The sequence below is a fragment of the Panicum virgatum genome, chromosome 3K (assembly GCF_016808335.1).
Source record: "Panicum virgatum strain AP13 chromosome 3K, P.virgatum_v5, whole genome shotgun sequence".
NCBI classification, from domain to species: domain Eukaryota; kingdom Viridiplantae; phylum Streptophyta; class Magnoliopsida; order Poales; family Poaceae; genus Panicum; species Panicum virgatum.
In genome coordinates, this window is record NC_053138.1 from 32642648 (window position 1) to 32660961 (window position 18314).

The window sequence follows — 18314 nt, forward strand, 5'->3', positions numbered from 1 at the left end:
GCCTTGAGATCCTGCACGGGATAGGCGGGCAATCAGGTTTTTGGGTAACGCTTTAGCGTGACTGCTCAAAAATACTAAGGCTTTGCCCGATTGTACGACTACTTCCTGGTGGACGAGCCGAACGACTACGTCGACTACATTCTGGTGGCCGAACGACTACGTCGACTACATCTTGGTGACCGTTCGTGGGACTGCACTGCGAACTTCTTCCTGCACCGATTTAGTTCGACTACTTCGACTGAGGCCAACCGAGTAGATGTCTACTCCAGTTGGTAACAGCGTAGCCAATGCTTCCGGCAACGGCCCCGCTTTAGGGTACTCCCTGAAACTTTGGTTATTTATATTGTTTATGCTTATATGTGTGATAAGTATAAACATGTTCACATGTTTTATTTTACTCCTTAAAGTCATAGAAATATTGCTAGTTTATACATTTAATTTTGGAATTAAAATATACCGAAAATTGCCTAGATTTCTAACACCTAACGCTTGTTCCGAAAAATATCTAGACCAAGCGCTCCTGTGCTGGTGTTCATCACTTGCGCACTTGAGCGTCATGGACGAGGAAGGAGATCTCGCCGACGGCCCTTGGACCCCGACCTGGGAGCAGGCAAGGAAATTGTTCATCTCTTTCTTCTTGGGTGATTTGCCATTTCTCGTGAGTAATTGGTAAAAAAACTGATGTGGTTGGAGTGAGCACGTCGCCGTCGAGGACGCTGATCCTGTGCCGGCGAAGTCCGCCGCGCCGCTGCTGCCGCCTCCGGAGAAGGTGCTGTAGCAGTACCTCGAGGAGTAGCTCATCGTGCTGCTCATCGAGGGGCCGGTTGCTAAGCGCCTCGCCGTCGGCGACCCCGATGCCGAGGAATCCGGCCGCCGGGAGGGGTTGGGAACTGGATGCGCGGCACCTGACGCGTACACCATCCATGGCCTCCGCTGCTACGGGCCACGGCGGATCAGGCACCTCCTTCCGGCGGTTGGACCTCCGCCTTCTCGGCGTCATGGGCCGCTCACGCCCATCCCATCCAAGCCGGCCGAACTGCTGCCTTTCCTCTCCAGCAAGAGTACCCCCATTGTAAGTTCTCTTCTTCACTCCCATTCTCCCCTCCATTCGTTGGCTATTGCATTGCTTCCACGAGATGCGTTCTGGGTCCGTGCATCTAGTACTCTTGGCTCACCACCCGGAGAAAATGCAATGGCAGCACTCGTCGTCCGCGCGGTACATCCTGCACTAGTACACGGCGGCGTCGCCCGGCTACAAGCTGCTGCAGTCGGTGCAGGATGGGCAAGGTCAGGATGGTGGCGTCCGAGTTCAAGACTGCGACGCCGGTTATCAAGAACCGCGGGCCAACCAGTCGCGCAGCCGCCGCCGCCGTCGAGCAGGACAGCTTCGTGCTATTGCAGATGGCCCCCGGCATGTGGTATTTAGAGCTTAGCAACATCTCCAATAGTTAGATTGTTCTTGTGTGAGCAACAAATGCATCGTTTTGACACGAACAAATTTCGAGATGCTTTATTTGCACAATATATGTGCTGCCTTTTATTCAACTTTTATTTAATCTCTTTTGTGGTTTTGTAAAGAATGTGCATCTAATGATTTCATGAAATAGTTTGTTTGCACATGAATACATAGAACCTTGTACCTTTGGTTAATTTATAAGAGTTTTTTTTATGAAGAATGAGCATCAACGCACATTTTATTGTGATTTTCCGTGTGCACAAAAAGTATGGGCTATCTAGCATATTACTCTATTTCTTGATTTATTTCATGGGTTATAAAAAAATGTGCTATTTTTTATGTGCACACAAATTTGTGCATCTCACATATTCAATAATTTTGATATTTTCTATCTGCACCATAATATGTGCATATTATCTACCAGGGTTATTAAGCTATTTTTGCATCCTAAAATATATGTGCATCTTGGACAATAAGCAACTTAAGATGTTGTTGTAAGATTTCTCGTGCATCTCGTTCATTGAAAAACTTTGAGATTTTTGTAGTGTGTAAAAATAAACATGTACAAGTTTGATTTTAATTTTTTTCCTATGCACAATAATAAGTGCATCATGAATGATGAACATATTTAGGTTTTGTAGGCATTCGAACTATGCTTGTATGATAAATCGCTAATCATGCATGTAAAAAAATATGACCCTAAGCAGCTGAAGAATTTGGACCACCCAGCAGTAGTACAGGATTAGATTTTTTATCCCGTGAGCATCTTGGACTCTATATTTTTAGGATTTTTCGCTTCACCGCTTTGAATTTGAATTTATATTTTTTCAAGGTGTGCATACCAGGAAAATATATGTGCATTTTAGGCCCTTTTAATTATTATAAGCAAAAATATACATGCATTTTCTTTTCTACTTACAAAAAAGTGCATCATTAGACAATTGTTACAAAATTAAATACATCTTGAATAAGTTAGGTCTCTACCCAGCTCTCTAGATTATATGCTGTGAAAAAATATTTTATGACTTTTTATGAGCGAAAGCATAGATATCACCTTTTTGTGTGCATTTTCATATTTTTGACAAGAGAATATTTTTCCGTTAAGAATAGATGCACAACCATGCATTGATCAGTTTCCTAACTTGTTTTGTCACGTATAAAAATAATTTAGCATCATATACGCTCTGTTTTTAATATGCACAAATAGAATGGCATCTTATTGGTTTAACAATTTCATAATTGATCTTGCTTATCAATGATGTGCGTTGATTTACATATGCTCCGGCGATATTTATTTTGCTATTAACACATTAGCGGTGATAGTCTTGAGAAGAATCAAAGGACAATATGTACTAATTAATTGCAATATCTGACGCCAAACGGCACATGTGCTGCCAAGTGCAAACAAATTTTGTACTGTACAAGATTCCCTCTCCGGAAGCGTCGAGCCGGGTCCAGTTACCCTCTCCAAAGGCACGCGTCCACTTCTCCCTCGGTACTGGTGTATTAAAATATAAGATCTCCGCTCAAATACATCACAAACTGTTCACAAATACATCTCCCGTACACTTCCTCGTGTTAGGATTAGGATCACACTAGAGCACGGATCAGTGAGGATTTCTCTTTCTTTCCTTGATCTGAGTGCAACAATGTCCTAGATCTACAACACTAACACAGACAAAAGAGAGAGAGGAGCGAGATTGAGGACCTTCGGTGTCTGCAGAAGAGCTTGGTCCGGCCATCACAGGTTCGTTGATGGAGATCCGCTCAAAGGCGGCGACGAGCAGTGCAGAGGCGTCGCGGACGTGGTGTCGGAGTCGAGAACGGTGACGTCGACGCAGATGAACCAGCGTCGATGGCAGTGGTGGGGATTCCCGCTGCTCCAGCGCCCCTCTAGATCGGCTAGGGTTTAGGATGTGGGAGAAGGTGCTGGCAGCGCGATGAACTTCGTACGCCGTGCCCCGGCCCCTTCACCTCCTTTTTATGTTAGCGCTGTGCAGCGGGGGCCCACCAACCATTAATGGTTGGACGCCCCCAATCAGGGCGCAAATCAAGGGCCTAATAGACCGTTGGGTCTATTAGGAAAGAGATCAATCCAATATTCTCCCCCTTGATCTCACTTTGTACTTTAACTTTATACTTTTGCCTGAAACTTTACCTTTAGTTGTTCCATCACAGATTAGTGAATAGAGCATGCTTTATCATCACGGTCCAAGGCCGATAGACTCAACAGCTACCACACACATCACTGTTTTTGAAACAAATTCTTTATCTTTTGGGCCCTTTTGTGTTCCAGAAATCACAGGCTTTCCCTTAAATCTATGCCGGCTATGTGTTCCATGAACACATTGGGTGGTAAGCCTTTAGTGAGCGGATCCGCAAGTATTTTCTTTGTACTTATATGCTCGAGTGTAATAGAGTGATTCTGGATTTTCTCCTTCACAACATAAAACTTTATGTCAATGTGTTTGGCAGCACCACTTGACTTATTGTTGTGAGCATAAAACACTGCTGGTTCATTGTCGCAGTACATTCTGAGTGGTCTTTGAATGCTGTCTACCACTCTTAAACCGGGTATAAATTTCTTTAACCATTCAACCTGCCCCGAAGCCTCATAACATGCTACAAATTCAGCGTACATCGTCGATGATGCAGTGACGCTTTGTTCGGAGCTTTTCCACGATATAGCTCCCCCTGCGAGTGTGAACACATAACCGGACGTGGACTTTCGGTCATCAATGTCCCCCGCAAAATCCGCATCTGAGTACCCTTCTATCTCTAGGGAATCGGATTTTCTGTATGTTAGCATGAGGCCTTTTGTGCCTTGCACATAACGTAATGCTTTCTTTACCATAATCCAGTGTGCCTGTCCTGGATTACTTTGATATCTGCCAAGTATCCCGGTAACAAAAGCTAAGTCAGGGCGTGTACAAACTTGAGCATACTGTATGCTTCCTACAGCTGAAGCATATGGAACCGCTTTCATTTGATCGATCTCATACTGGTTCCTGGGACATTGAAATTTCCCAAATCTATCGCCCTTGACTATTGGAGCAGGTGAAGGCTTGCACATATGCATACTGTATTTCTTTAGAACTTTTTCTAAGTATGCCTTTTGTGACAGTCCCAATACCCCCTTTGTTCTATCTCGGTGAATTTCAATTCCCAAAACAAATGAAGCTTCACCAAGATCTTTCATATCAAAGTTTGAGGACAAGAATTTCTTTGTCTCCAGTAGCAGACCAACATCACTACTAGCAAGTAGAATGTCATCCACATATAGGATCAGGAAAATAAATTTTCCACTTCTGAACTTTGCATAAATGCAATTATCCTCCTCATTTTCTTTAAACCCAAATTTTCTTATGATTTCATCAAACTTTAAATACCACTGCCTAGAGGCTTGCTTTAATCCATAAATGGATTTCTTTAAGCGACACCCCATATGTTCTTTTCCTGTCATGACAAAACCTTTTGGTTGTGCCTTGTAAACATTTTCATACAAATCCCCGTTAAGGAATGCCGTCTTTACATCTATCTGATGTAACTCTAAGTCATAATGTGCCACCAATGCCATTATAATCCTGAAGGAAGCTTTACACGAAACCGGAGAAAAGGTTTCGTTATAGTCTATCCCTTCTCTTTGCGTAAAGGCTTTTGCCACAAGTCGTGCTTTGAACCTTTCTACATTCCCTTTGGAGTCATGTTTTATCTTATAAACTCATTTACAGCCTACTGTTTTGGCTCCTTTAGGAATTTCATCTAAGTCCCAAACACCATTGGAACTCATTGATTTCATCTCATCCTTCATAGCTTTCAGCCATTTAGATGAGTGAATACTTCTCATGGTTTCTTCATATGAAGTGGGATCACCCTCCACATGAACCTCTTCTGTATTATAAACTTCATAGTCGCTAGAAATAGCCGACCTTCTTTCTCTTTGTGACCTTCTAAGGGCCACTGCTTGTGGCACATTTTGTGCCTCAACTTCTGGCATATTTTCCATAGGGGGCTGTAGCACCTCCTACTCATGTCCAACCGCGGGTTCAGGCGGTTCCTGGATGACAGGTTCCAAACCTTCGCTCACTGTTGGTATGGGTGGAGTTGCGACAGGTGTTGACACCGTAATAACTGGAATAGTTGGCGCAGCAACAACCGAAGAAGGTACTGACGTCACTATTTCAGGAACTTTTGGTGCAGCATCAACAGATAGTGAGAAAAATGGATCTTGAATCATAGGAGTAGGCACATACACCCGCTTCTCCTCAAGGTCAATTTCTCTAGGTACCATGCTCCCCCTGATCATTTCACTTTCTAGAAAGACAGCATGTCTTGTTTCTACAAACTTTGTATGTCTGTCTGGGCAGTAGAAACGAAAACCTTTCGACTTTTCAGGATAGCCTATGAAATGGCAGCTTACAGTTTTGGGATCCAATTTTCCAATATTTGGATTAAACACTTTAGCCTCAGCTGGGCTCCCCCAGACCCGTAGGTGAGTCAGTGAGGGTTCTCTTCCTGTCCATAGCTCATACGACGTTATGGGCACCGATTTGCTTGGCACTCTGTTGAGAATATGGATGGCGGTTTTCAACGCCTCCATCCACAGACTCAATGGCAATGAGGAATAACTCATCATACTGCGCACCATATACATTAGTGTACTGTTGCGTCTTTCAGCTACTCCATTTTGCTGAGGCTCCCCCGGTGTAGAGTATTGGGCAACTATACCATTTTTCTGTAAAAACCTCGCAAAAGGTCCAGGAACTTGTCCATAAGGGGTATGTCGACCGTAGTACTCCCCTCCACGGTCTGATCTTACTATTTTAATTCTTTTGTCAAGCTGATTTTCAACCTCAGCTTTGAATATTTTAAATTTATCCAATGCTTCAGATCTTTCTTTAATTGGATAAATGTAACCATAGCAGGAGTAATCGTCTGTGAATGTTATGAACGAATCATAGCCATCCACACTTTTCACAGGAAACGATCCACATATATCAGTGTGAATTATTTCTAACATTCCTGCACTTCGTTTGGCACCCTTTTTAATTTGCTTTACAAATTTTCCTTTAATGCATTCAACGCATTGTTCAAGATCAGAGAACTTTAACTGTGGAAGAATTTCACTCTTCACTAATCTTTCAATTCTCCCCCTCGAAATATGGCCTAAACGACAGTGCCATAATTTCGATGAAGTATCTTGAGTTCTCTTTCGTTTCTTTGTTTCTTTCTCTGACAAGGATTCATTCACATTCACATCACATACAGAATGCACTTTATCACGCATAGACAATAAATAAAGATCATTGTAAAGGACAGCATCACCAATACAATTATTATCAAACCATAGTTCACATTTGCCATTCGCAAAATGACAACCAAAACCATCTGTGTCTAAGCGTGATACACTTATCAAGTTTCTTTGAAGCGAAGGAACAAATAAAACATCTTTTAATACAAGCATGAAACCATTAACTAGCTCAATGGAGACATCGCCAACAGCTTCAACATCTGCTTGTACTCCGTTCGCGACTTTAATGTGTCTTTCGCTTCTTTGCGTAGTCCTTGTCGAACGGAATCCCTGTAAAGAATTTGCAACATGCACAGTTGCACCAGAATCAATCCACCAAGTAGATTTAGAAAACTTTAAATACAGGGATTCATTAACAAATGAAATTACATTCTCACCATTCTTTGCCATTATCATCTTTAAGTAAGCGGGACAATCTGCCGATGCCCCTTGTCAAAGCAGTGGAAGCACTCATCTTGTGCTGGAGTGCGCTGTTGCTGATACTTTTGTGGCATAGGGGCTTTGTCTTTAGCTTTAGAGGAAGAAGCAGCATGGAAAGGCATTTTCTTGTTATTATGCACAAAATTGACAGACCCACCATTCTGTTTATTGAGTCTATCTTCTTCTTGTGCACACATGGCAATAGCCTTTTCCATGTTCCACTTCTCTGGCTGTGAGTTATAGTTTACAACGAATGTTGCAAACTCTTTTGGCAGAGAAGCGAACACCAGGTGCACCATAAACTCTTCCTTGAGATCCAAGTTCATTGGTTTGAGCTTAGAGTTCAAGGCGCACATCCCCATGATATGATCTCTTATAGTACCGGCATTGTCATAGTACCTCTTTGTGACCAACTGCTCTATGATCTGTGTGGCATATATCTTTTCAAGGTACTCTGCAGCTGAATCACACTATCCAATTGAACCCAAAATGTTAGGATCAATTGTGTTCTTTATCACTGCCACACATTTCTTGTTGGCATTATTCCATTTTATCTTTTGGAGATCATAAGCCATCTTTATGGGAGCATAGTCCCTTTGCTTTTCCTGCCACTCAGCATCAGTGTCAGATTCCCCTCTCACTGGAGCCGGTGGCTCAGTGGGCTTTGGAGTGGTGATCATCTCATCCACCTCTCCACAGACGAAGGCAAGATCAACTTTCTTGATCCATTCGCCATAGTTGTCTCCTTTTAGAGTCGGGATGTGACTGATGAATCCCATCAAGTTCATCCCCGCTGAAAATTTCAAAAAATAGTGAGAACATAATAACAACAATTGTATGTAATAATTCCAACGTTGGTCAAAAATAGAACATACAACTGTTTATGCAATTAAATCTATATCACCGTTGGGCAGAAATAGAAATAAATGCACAAAAACTATGAAATTACAGTATTGTAATTAACAATACCATAATCCTTAAAATAAGCTTTTAACCATGCTCTTAAACTTTAATTATCTCGTTGGTTCGAATTAAAGTATAAAAGCAACTATATGATCTTAGCAGCGGAAACATGTAGGAATTTCTATTTCCAGAAGCAAAACTATAAACTTTTATCTCTAAACAATAAACACGTTGGTGCAAAATTGAATAGAGATCAAACTATAATCAAAACCATTCAAAAAACTATTGAAATTGCTTCTGGAAAAATAGAAAAAACAATTAAACTAGGCACTGTTCAGGCGGCCCAGAAGCAAACCGGCCCGCGGCCTGCTCGGCCACCTTTCCTTGGGCCCGAGGCCCGACAGCCAATGGCCGGGCCACCGAATCGGCCCGCCGCGGCGTCCCCTCCCCCCGCCCGCATGGGCCGCCTGCCAGCCTAGGAGGCGAGGCGCGATCTCGACCGTCGATCTTGATCGGACGGTCGCCCGCGCGGTTCGCCGGATCAAAACCGACGACGACGCGGCGTCCCTCAAACCCTAGTTCATTCTTTCGCTCCCCCTTCTCTCTCCACGCAACGGAGGCGACGGCCACTGGCCATGGTGGCCGGGCGGAGCGGGCAGAGCGGCGCCACTGCGGCTTGCTCGCCGGCGCGCGCGCTCGCCGGTGGGTGAGCGCGCCGCCGTCGAGCTCGCCATGGATGGCGCCTCGCTTTCGAGCCCGCGCGCGTGCGCCCCGGCGTCCCGGTGGCGAGCGGCGGAGCATCCTGTGCCGCGCCCCGACGAAGCGGGCTGCGCAGGTCTGTTCCGCACGAGGACGGCCGGCTGTGGGGCGATGCAGGTGAGTACCCACCGCCCTATGCTCTAGGGTTAGGGTTTGCTGTGCGATTTGATTCGAAATCGACCTTTTCTTTTGATTTGCTTTCGATTCAAGGTTGAATCATGCTTTCCCCTACTAGATCTATGCGCTAGCAAGGCGACTGATACCATTGTTAGGATTAGGATCACACTAGAGCACGGATCAGTGAGGATTTCTCTTTCTTTCCTTGATCTGAGTGCAACAATGTCCTAGATCTACAACACTAACACAGAGAAAAGAGAGAGAGGAGCGAGATTGAGGACCTTCGGTGCCTGCAGAAGAGCTTGGTCCGGCCATCACAGGTTCGTTGATGGAGATCCGCTCAAAGGCGGCGACGAGCAGTGCAGAGGCGTCGCGGACGTGGTGTCGGAGTCGAGAACGGTGACGTCGACGTAGATGAACCAGCGTCGATGGCAGCGGTGGGGATTCCCGCTGCTCCAGCGCCCCTCTAGATCGGCTAGGGTTTAGGATGTGGGAGAAGGTGCTGGCGGCGCGATGAACTTCGTACGTCGTGTCCCGGCCCCTTCACCCCCTTTTTATGTTAGCGCTGTGCAGCGGGGGCCCACCAACCATTAAGGGTTGGGCGCCCCCGATCAGGACGCAAATCAAGGGCCTAATAGACCGTTGGGTCTATTAGGAAAGAGATCAATCCAACACCTCGTACCCGCAGTCGCTCATCTCAACGACATCCGCGGCCGTCCAGATACCCGGTGGAACGGCGCCGGGCGGCACAAAATCAGCCTGCCCTCACTGCTGATGGAATCTCCTCCAAATTTCGTAAATTTCAGAACATGGGCTATTCCAGCCGAGCCGCACTATGTTAGGTAGCAATCCTGCGAGAACCCAAGCATCTAGGCCCTCGTGTTAGGTTGTCGTTTCCATGAGCGAGACAAGACGTAGTACACTGTGTGCAGGAACAAAAAATTGATCCCATCAGTCTAGCGAGGCGTCTCACCTGCTCGTCGCCTTGCGCAGCGTGCCTAATAAGCATGTGTGGCCACTGGCCAGATCTCAATCAGACTCGTGTCACCATCGATCTGTAATCTGTTAAAGCATATAGTACAGATCAGTGTTCATTGTATGCTGTACTTTTCACAGGTTATCAGAGGTAAAAATCCGTACCTCATTCAGACGAAGAAATTATAACATGATCCAGCATTCCAGCTCGATTCGATCGACATGTGCTTGAAAAAAAGAATATTGTTTATACAGAAGGTAGAAGACGACCTAACTAGATCGATGGCTCCGAACCTTCTGCTTGAGAAGCCTTTAAAAGCAGCACAACCTTTACATCGCATCGACAGATCACACAACTTTGCAAACAGCCGGCCTGCGCCCTGCGGTGGTGGAGAAACCATGGCGCCCGCCGATGATGCCGCGGCCGTGCTGCTGCTGGCCTCGCCGACAAAGGCCGCCGGCGACAAGCGGCCGCGCCGGAACATGTACGCCTTGGCCTGCGCCACGCTCGCCTCCATGACCACCATCCTCATGGGCTATAGTACGTTCTGCCATCTCATCTCCGTGGTAGTAACAAGTTAGTAGCAAGTGTGCATGAATAGATGTGTCATGGTGCTTGCAGACCTGGCGCTGATGAGCGGAGCGCAGCTGTTCATCCAGGAGGACATAGGCCTCTCCGACGAGCAGATCGAGGTGCTCGCCGGCTCCATCAACGTGTTCATGCTCGTGTCCATCCTCGCCGCCGGCTGGGCGGCCGACGTCCTCGGCCGCCGCGGCACGCTCGTGCTTGCCAACGTCTCCCTCATGGCCGGCGCGCTCGCCATGGCGCTCGGCGGCAGCTTCTCCGCGCTCATGTTCGCGCGCTGCGTCACCAGCGTCGGCTTCGGCTTCTCCAACGTCGTCACCTCCGTCTACAACGCCGAGATCTCGCCGCCGTCCATGCGCGGCTTCCTGTCGTCGTTCCTCGACGTATATATGTCTCAACCATGAACGTCATCTTCTTGATGTTGATTTAATTTTTGAGCTTAAGATGAACATGGTTGGTGTGCTCGATCGTACGTGCAGATGTTCATCAGCGTCGGCTTGCTCCTAGGCTACGTGTCGAACTACGCCTTCGCCGGCTTGCCGGTGCACCTGGGCTGGCGTGTCATGTACGCCGCCGGTGTGCTCCCGCCGGTGCTGCTCGCCGCCGGCGTGCTCGCCATGCCGGAGTCGCCGCGGTGGCTCGTGATGCGCGGGCGCCACGCCGAGGCGCGCGCGGTGCTCGTGCGCACCTCGGACACCCCCGCCGAGGCCGACCTCCGCCTCAAGGAGATCAAGCAGCAGGCCGTCGTCAAGGAGCCGCAGGCCAGCGACGACGGCGGAGACGGCACCAGCGTCTGGACGGAGCTACTCGTCCGGCCGTCGGCGAGCGTCCGCCGGATCCTCATCTGCGTCGTCGGGGTGCACTTCGTCCAGCAGGCGTCCGGCATCGACGCCATCGTGCTCTACAGCCCGCTGGTATTCCGGAAGGCCGGCATGTCGTCGAACAAGGCCATGCTCGGCGCCGTCATCGGTGTCGGGGTCGTCAAGACGTGCTTCGTCCTGGTGGCCACGCTCTTCTCCGACCGTCTCGGCCGGCGGCCGCTCCTCCTCGCCAGCACGGCGGGGGTGGCCGCGTCGATGGCGTCGCTGGGGGCGGCGCTCATCATCAGCGTCCCCGGCGCAGCGGCGGCGGCGGCCACCGTCGCGTCGGTCCTGGCCTTCATAGCGGCGTTCTCCGTCGGGCTGGGGCCGCTGGCGGGCACGTACAGCGCCGAGGTCATGCCGCTGCGGCTGCGAGCACAGGGCGCGAGCCTGGGCATGGCGGTGAACCGGCTGACGTGCGCGCTGGTGAGCATGACGTTCATCTCGCTCGCCGACGCGATCACCATGCCCGGGTGCTTCTTCCTGTACGCTGGGGTGGCCGCGGCCGGCTGCGCGTTCGTGTACGCCCGGATGCCGGAGACGAGGGGCCGGAGCCTCGAGGACATGGACGAGCTCTTCGCCAAGTGATGGATCGTTGATGGCTTGGACCATAGGCAGTGCAGAGTTAGTATCTGGGTGTTTTGATGTTGCCCAGCTGTTTTGCTATAAATTTTGTGCGAATTGATGTCATTTTTGTTTTCACATTTCGACCTGAAACATTTTTGTGAATTTATCGCCTTCATCACATTTTGTACTCTCATATTAATTCATTTTTTTTTCAAAACAAATGATGGTAGCATACGCACGGTACGGAAGGCCTTGATGACGCTATGTAGAGGAAAGATATAGTAAGAACTTATTAATGAGTATATACTTGAAAGAATAATTTTCATATATCGTGTTTCTAGCCATTTCTGTACTACGTGGAGCTTTCAAATTGATTTTGTGAATTATGCCGCCGCAATATTCAAAATGAACCGTTACTCTTGTTTCCTAGTTTACATTTCTGTATTTGTATTGTGTTCATGGTAGCACATTAAGATGCATGCCTCACACCGAGTCATGATATATATAAAGTAAATTTTTTCAAAGGTTCACCGTGTCATCTAACACGGTTGCACACACATTAATCATTCATACTTTGCATTGTCCTTTTAACACTAGTTTGCCAAATTTGATGGCAACCACGTTCCCATGTAGTCAAAATAAAGCAATGTACGCGCCAAAGAAAGATATATATACCTCTCCTCTCTTGAGCAGACCTTCACAGTCCATCAAGCAAACAACAATCAACATTTCCCCAAAGGCCTACCTTCACATAGCTTCTTCACCTCAATGGAGGAGCAAACTGTAGTCCTCATCGTGGGCGCAGGCCCAGCTGGCCTTGCAACAGCAGCATGCCTTACCAAGTTCTCTATCCCTTATGTCATCGTTGAGCGTGAGGATTGCAGTGCCTCATTGTGGAGAAACCGCGCCTACGACCGCCTCAAGCTACACCTTGCAAAGGAGTTTTGCGAGCTACCCCACATGTCGTACCCAGCAAATGCCCCGACCTACATCCCAAAGGATCAGTTCGTGAAGTACCTGGATAATTACATTGAGCATTTTGATATCCAACCAAAGTATCATACTGCCGTTGAGTCATGCACATATGACGAAGGTAGAAAGCGCTGGTTCAGCGTGGCACGTGATGTGGCAACATCCATGGTTGTTAGGTACACAACTAGGTTCCTTATTGTTGCAAGTGGTGAAAATAGTGCAGCAAATATTCCGGTGATCCCTGGGCTACGTGACTTTGTTGGAGAGTCTATCCACTCATCCAGGTTCAAATCTGGTGCCACCTACTCAGGGAAGAATGTGCTCGTGGTTGGATGTGGCAACTCTGGAATGGAGATCGCCTACGACCTTGCATCCCATGGTGCCAATACATCCATTGTTGTTCGTAGCCCGGTATGTGTGCTATTCCTTTTGCATTTGAGAGCACAAATGCAACTTGAGTTTAATTGTGTGAGAAAGTTCTTAATTTGAGTTGAAACAGCATTCATAATGGATGAGCTTTAATTCATCATAAGCTTTCTAAAGTAAATGTGAAAAATGGCGCTACAACACTTCCAAAAGGACCAATATAATGATATTTACACATCTATGTTGTTGTGCTCTTACAAATATATTTATGTGATACTTTATATGCTTGCAGGTACATGTAATGACAAAAGAAATAATACGGTTGGGCATGACATTGGTCCAGCATGTCCCAGTGAATGTTGTGGATGACCTTCTTGTGAGGTTGGCAAAGTTTGTTTTTGGTGACCTACCAAGGCATGGAATTGTGATACCAAAAGCAGGTCCTCTCCAACTCAAGGCAAAAACTGGTCGATCTGCAGTGATTGATGTTGGGACCGTGGGTTTAATTAAGAAAGGGGTTATCAAAGTGAGCATAGTTTCTTATGTGACAAACTTTTTTATAATAAAGTTTCTTCAACCATTTATTCATGCTTATTTAACATTTCAGGTGCTTGGAAATATTTCCAAAATCAAGGGAAACATAGTTGAATTTGAAAGTGGGAAAGAAAGTGTTTTTGATGTCATTGTGTTTGCTACTGGATATAAAAGCACGGCAAATACGTGGCTCAAGGTAGCAATATAATGCTAATGTTTGGTTTTTTCCATGCAATTTAACTATTTTACATTGCACTTGTGTCATTTGTCTTTTTACAAATTTATAATTTATTTTTAATTGGTGATTTCAGAATGGTGAAAGCATGTTGAACAATGCTGGATTGCCAAAGAAAGAATTTCCAAATCATTGGAAGGGTGCCAATGGGCTCTATTGTGCTGGTTTGGCAAGGAGAGGCCTGGCTGGTATTGCCATGGATGCCAAGAATATTGCCAATGACATTTTGTCTAGCTACCATGCATAAAAATGTGATTGTTAGATGAACTAGCTAGACATAAACTATATGAAATTTCATTGGTGGTTGCTCTATCATTTAGCCACATCATGTGGCGTATATATGCTATCTACTGATCTTCATGTTGCGAGAAGTAGTTTGTAACTTTGTATTGAAATAATATTGTACGACCACAATTCATTGTCACATATTGTGCTACCTGGTGGAATGATGAAGCTAATAAAATGTTTATTACATATTTTGTACAGATGACTATTCACACACTAATAAGGATACTTTTAGAATGATACTTCATAGAAAAAATGTAGAAATAGAGAAAAAAAATTCCAGCAATGCAAACAGAACCAAAGTATAATTGTATCCGCACCTTTGATGTCACGTTACACGCATTCCAAACAGGACCTAAGTGTATCCATGTCTTTGATGTCGCATTTGTAAAGTTTTGACATAGTGAGCTAGTAATTGATGTAAATGGTCGAAGTCTAAGAAGAAATGCAGCAATATAATGAGCCTTTTGAGGTAGAGTTAAATTTTTTTTAGGGCTTGAGGTAGAGTTAATTAATCTGGGTTCAAATAACTGAAGATGAATCCTAAGAACGCCTAAAACATACAGCCCTGCATTTATTGTGCAAAAACTAGTAAAGACTGTATAATATTACATTTACCACACGCCTGAAATTAGTCAACGAGTACCAGCTTCCCCTTGCGGAACACAAAGAAATCAACTTCAACATTTGGATGACACATGCTACGGACCTTCTCACGTACTTCCTAGGGCCTAGGACAAAACTCGTCATTTATGAGCAACCTTTCAAGGACTCCCGCACTGCTGGATAGGAACTCCACAAATTCCATTTGTTCATGAGAACCTGAAAAACCACTGATTTCTGCCACTTCAAGTGAACTGAGATCAATACTACCAATCTTGCGACTCTCTTCCGAACGACAATGGCAAGACGGCAGGCAAGAATGCATATGGAAATAAAAAGAGAATGCAAGAACATTGCAATAGTGGAGAATATTGACAATATTCATAAATCAACAAAGCTTGCTTTTGATGGTGCGAGGTTCAGCTAGCTGTAATAAATCAAACATATCAAAAGGATTCTTGATTTTTTTTTAAAAAATGTATCATTCTCCTTCGCATTTGGATGAATGCGATGAATCCGTTACGAGATTGGTTTGCACTTGATACGTTGGAAATGCTTGTGTCCTGAGAAGTCCTGCATTGGTTGTTCAGATTTGATTGAACTACTGATCTTACCATTGATTCATCACGCAGACAAGCTAGTAGCCATGTATAGGTAAAGATGTAGAAGGATCACTGATGAAACAGGCCAACATATTCGATGTGGATGCCCACATGTGGCCATGTCTAGGGGAAAAAAATATTTTCCTTTAAAATTGTCCTCAAATATTCCTAAGCTGCCAATGGTCAGAATCTCGCACTTCCGAACACTGATCACAATCCAACTCACATGCCTCCAGGGCAAGCCGTCCTGCACGAACCGTTCGTTTTTTTGGGGGGCCATTCTAAACTTCATATCACTCTCGTCAGACAGCGACAGCAGAACGTGTTAAGATTTAAGAACACCATGCTGGCAACTAATCCAGCCCTCTATATGGCCTAACCACAAACATCACGCTCAAGTTTGCAAGGAAAGAGACCACCGATCGACCAGAGATGAAGACGCCACCGAGCTCCTCCTCCACCTCCTCGCCAGGCGCCGCCTTCTGCTCATCGATCGCAAAGAAGGCGCGATTTTCGCCGCTGTTATTACTCGCATTGGCACTCTTCCTACTTTCCTTCTCCTTCCTCTACGGCGAGGATCTCACGGAGCTCCTCGGCCGGCAAGCGCGAGTACCATCACAGCTCGTCGTCAGCAGCAGCAGCAGGAGGAGGAGCAATGGTGGCGATGAGCAACCGGCAGCACCACCACCCGGTAATAAGCACCAAAACTTTCAGAACAGCTTCCAATAATCGGCAATCGCCGGCGGCCAAGAGTTGATGCTAACAGATCGAGCTGGACGACTGCGGCGTGACGTCACATGATCATTCAGAGATGGCCGAGGGGAAGACGGAGAGGAAGAAGTGGCAGGGGCGGCTGGCGTTCGCGCTGAACGACGGCGGCGACGAGGACGAGGAGTGCGACGTGTTCTCGGGGAGCTGGGTGCGCGACGACGCGGGGCGCTACCCGCTGTACCGTGAGGAGGAGTGCCCCTACATCCACCCGCAGCTGACCTGCCAGGCGCACGGGCGGCCGGACGCCGCGTACCAGCGGTGGCGCTGGCAGCCGCGCGGCTGCGCCCAGCCATCGCCACGCCGTCGTTCCGGATGTCGCCGGACCAGCAGCACACGGTGTTCGCCGCCGGGGAGTACAACGCGACGGTGGAGTTCTACTGGGCGCCGTTCCTGCTCGAGTCCAACTCGGACGACGCCGCCGCTCACCGGGTCGCCGAGCGCATGGTGCGGCGCGGCTCCATCGACTACCACGGCCGCCACTGGCGGGGCGCCGACGTCGTCGTCTTCAACACCTACCTCTGGTGGTGCACCGGCCTGCGCTTCAGGATCCTGTACGTGCTTGCTCTTGCTTCCATCGAATTGGTCAGCGTACACGCATGCCCTGCAATGGACGGACTGATCATAATCCGGTGATCAAAATTAATTAAAGGAACGGGCCGTGGGAGAGCGCCGGGAGGGAGGAGGCGGTGACCTGGGTGTCGACGGAGGAGGCGTACGGGATGGCGTTCCGGGACATGCTGCAGTGGGTCAGGGACAACATGGACATGAACGCCACCAGGGTCTTCTTCACCAGCATGTCGCCCACGCACCAGAAGTAAGCTATAGCAAGTAGGGTGATTTTGGCTGGTGGAAATGCCGGCTGATTTTGGCTCGTTTCGGCGGATTCAATAGTGTTCTGTGCAGGAGCCAGGACTGGGGGCGGCACGCCGGGAGGCAACTGCTACAACGAGACGGCGGTGATCCCGGACCCGGGGTACTGGGGCTCGGACGGCCGGCGGAGCTTGATGCGGGTGATCCGGGAGATCCTGGACGGCGACGGCGCCGACGTGCCGCTGACCTTCCTCAACGTCACGCAGCTGTCCATGTACCGCAAGGACGCGCACACCTCCATCTACAAGCGGCAGTGGAGCCAACCCACGGCGGAGCAGCTGGCGGACCCCAGGACGTACGCCGACTGCGTCCACTGGTGCCTCCCGGGCCTTCAGGACACGTGGAACGAGCTCCTCTACGCCAAGCTCTTCTACCCTTGACAGGGCCGTCATGACGTCATGCATTGTCGTGTCAGGCTCTTGTAATTAAGAAAATGACCCCATGATTAGAGCTCGATCAGCATATACGAGAAGAGAAGGAGGAGGAGGAGCATCAAGAGCTAGGTCGTCCTTAGCTTTGGTGGTAAAAACTGTCGTTTTTGTCCGTTGTACTGGTACTGAGATCATACCACAGCAATGAAGAAACGTCATTTTGCAAATCACCCATATAAATTCACCCGACCAATGCGGCTTTCGATCTTCCAATGCCGCATAGCATGTTTGGTTTAATTTGGGCAGTCAACAACGCGACTTTTGGTCTTCCGAAGCCTCGCAATGTGTCACATATGTTTGGTTAGTGATTGGTGGCGGTTGATAACGAATTTAAACCATTTGTGTTACTTGGAGACGTGGTTACATGCTGATCTCTGTGCTTGTGTTCAAATGCTTTAATCTTCACAATTTCATATTGGCTTTAACATGGGCTATCCTGACCTACCACATAGAGTTTAGTTACAGCGGCATCTCAGCGCTTGATTGAAATGACCAAAATATATTTGACCTAGACACATGGGTAGCAGGTTTAGTCCATGCATTGATAGTCATTAGGATGCCTGGTTTCTACTTTCATTTCTATAAGGTTGTGTGTCTTCAGATAGAGGTCAGGAATTTTTAAAGTAATGTGTTTTATTATTGTCGGGTACCATAATAAGGGGCATCCTAACCTAGGGACTAAAGTGCCCCC

The 18314-nt window shown here is 47.3% G+C and overlaps 2 protein-coding genes and 1 pseudogene across 3 annotated transcripts; all 3 read left to right on the top strand.

The window, feature by feature from the left end:
- The first annotated feature begins 487 nt into the window (after positions 1–487).
- LOC120699024 (polyol transporter 5-like) lies at positions 488–12118 on the top strand. 2 transcript variants are annotated; one of them, XM_039982872.1, is made up of 4 exons: positions 488–1072; positions 10083–10482; positions 10564–10910; positions 11007–12118. In XM_039982872.1, exons 2-4 carry the CDS (start codon positions 10164–10166, stop codon positions 11973–11975), a joined length of 1635 nt encoding a protein of 544 aa, XP_039838806.1. In that variant the 5' UTR covers positions 488–1072; positions 10083–10163; the 3' UTR covers positions 11976–12118. The 2 variants fall into 2 exon arrangements, 1 of the variants encoding a protein (XP_039838806.1); XR_005685163.1 differs by lacking the exons at positions 10083–10482; positions 10564–10910; positions 11007–12118 and adding an exon at positions 1200–1673.
- A 583-nt stretch (positions 12119–12701) lies between these two features.
- Positions 12702–14308, top strand: LOC120700855 (probable indole-3-pyruvate monooxygenase YUCCA10). Its single transcript, XM_039985065.1, has 4 exons — positions 12702–13337; positions 13585–13818; positions 13900–14022; positions 14138–14308. The coding sequence occupies exons 1-4, from the start codon at positions 12723–12725 to the stop codon at positions 14306–14308; spliced, it is 1143 nt and encodes a 380-aa protein (XP_039840999.1). The 5' UTR covers positions 12702–12722.
- Positions 14309–15965: 1657 nt separating this feature from the next.
- Positions 15966–17712, top strand: LOC120701415 (annotated as a pseudogene).
- Positions 17713–18314: the final 602 nt, after the last annotated feature.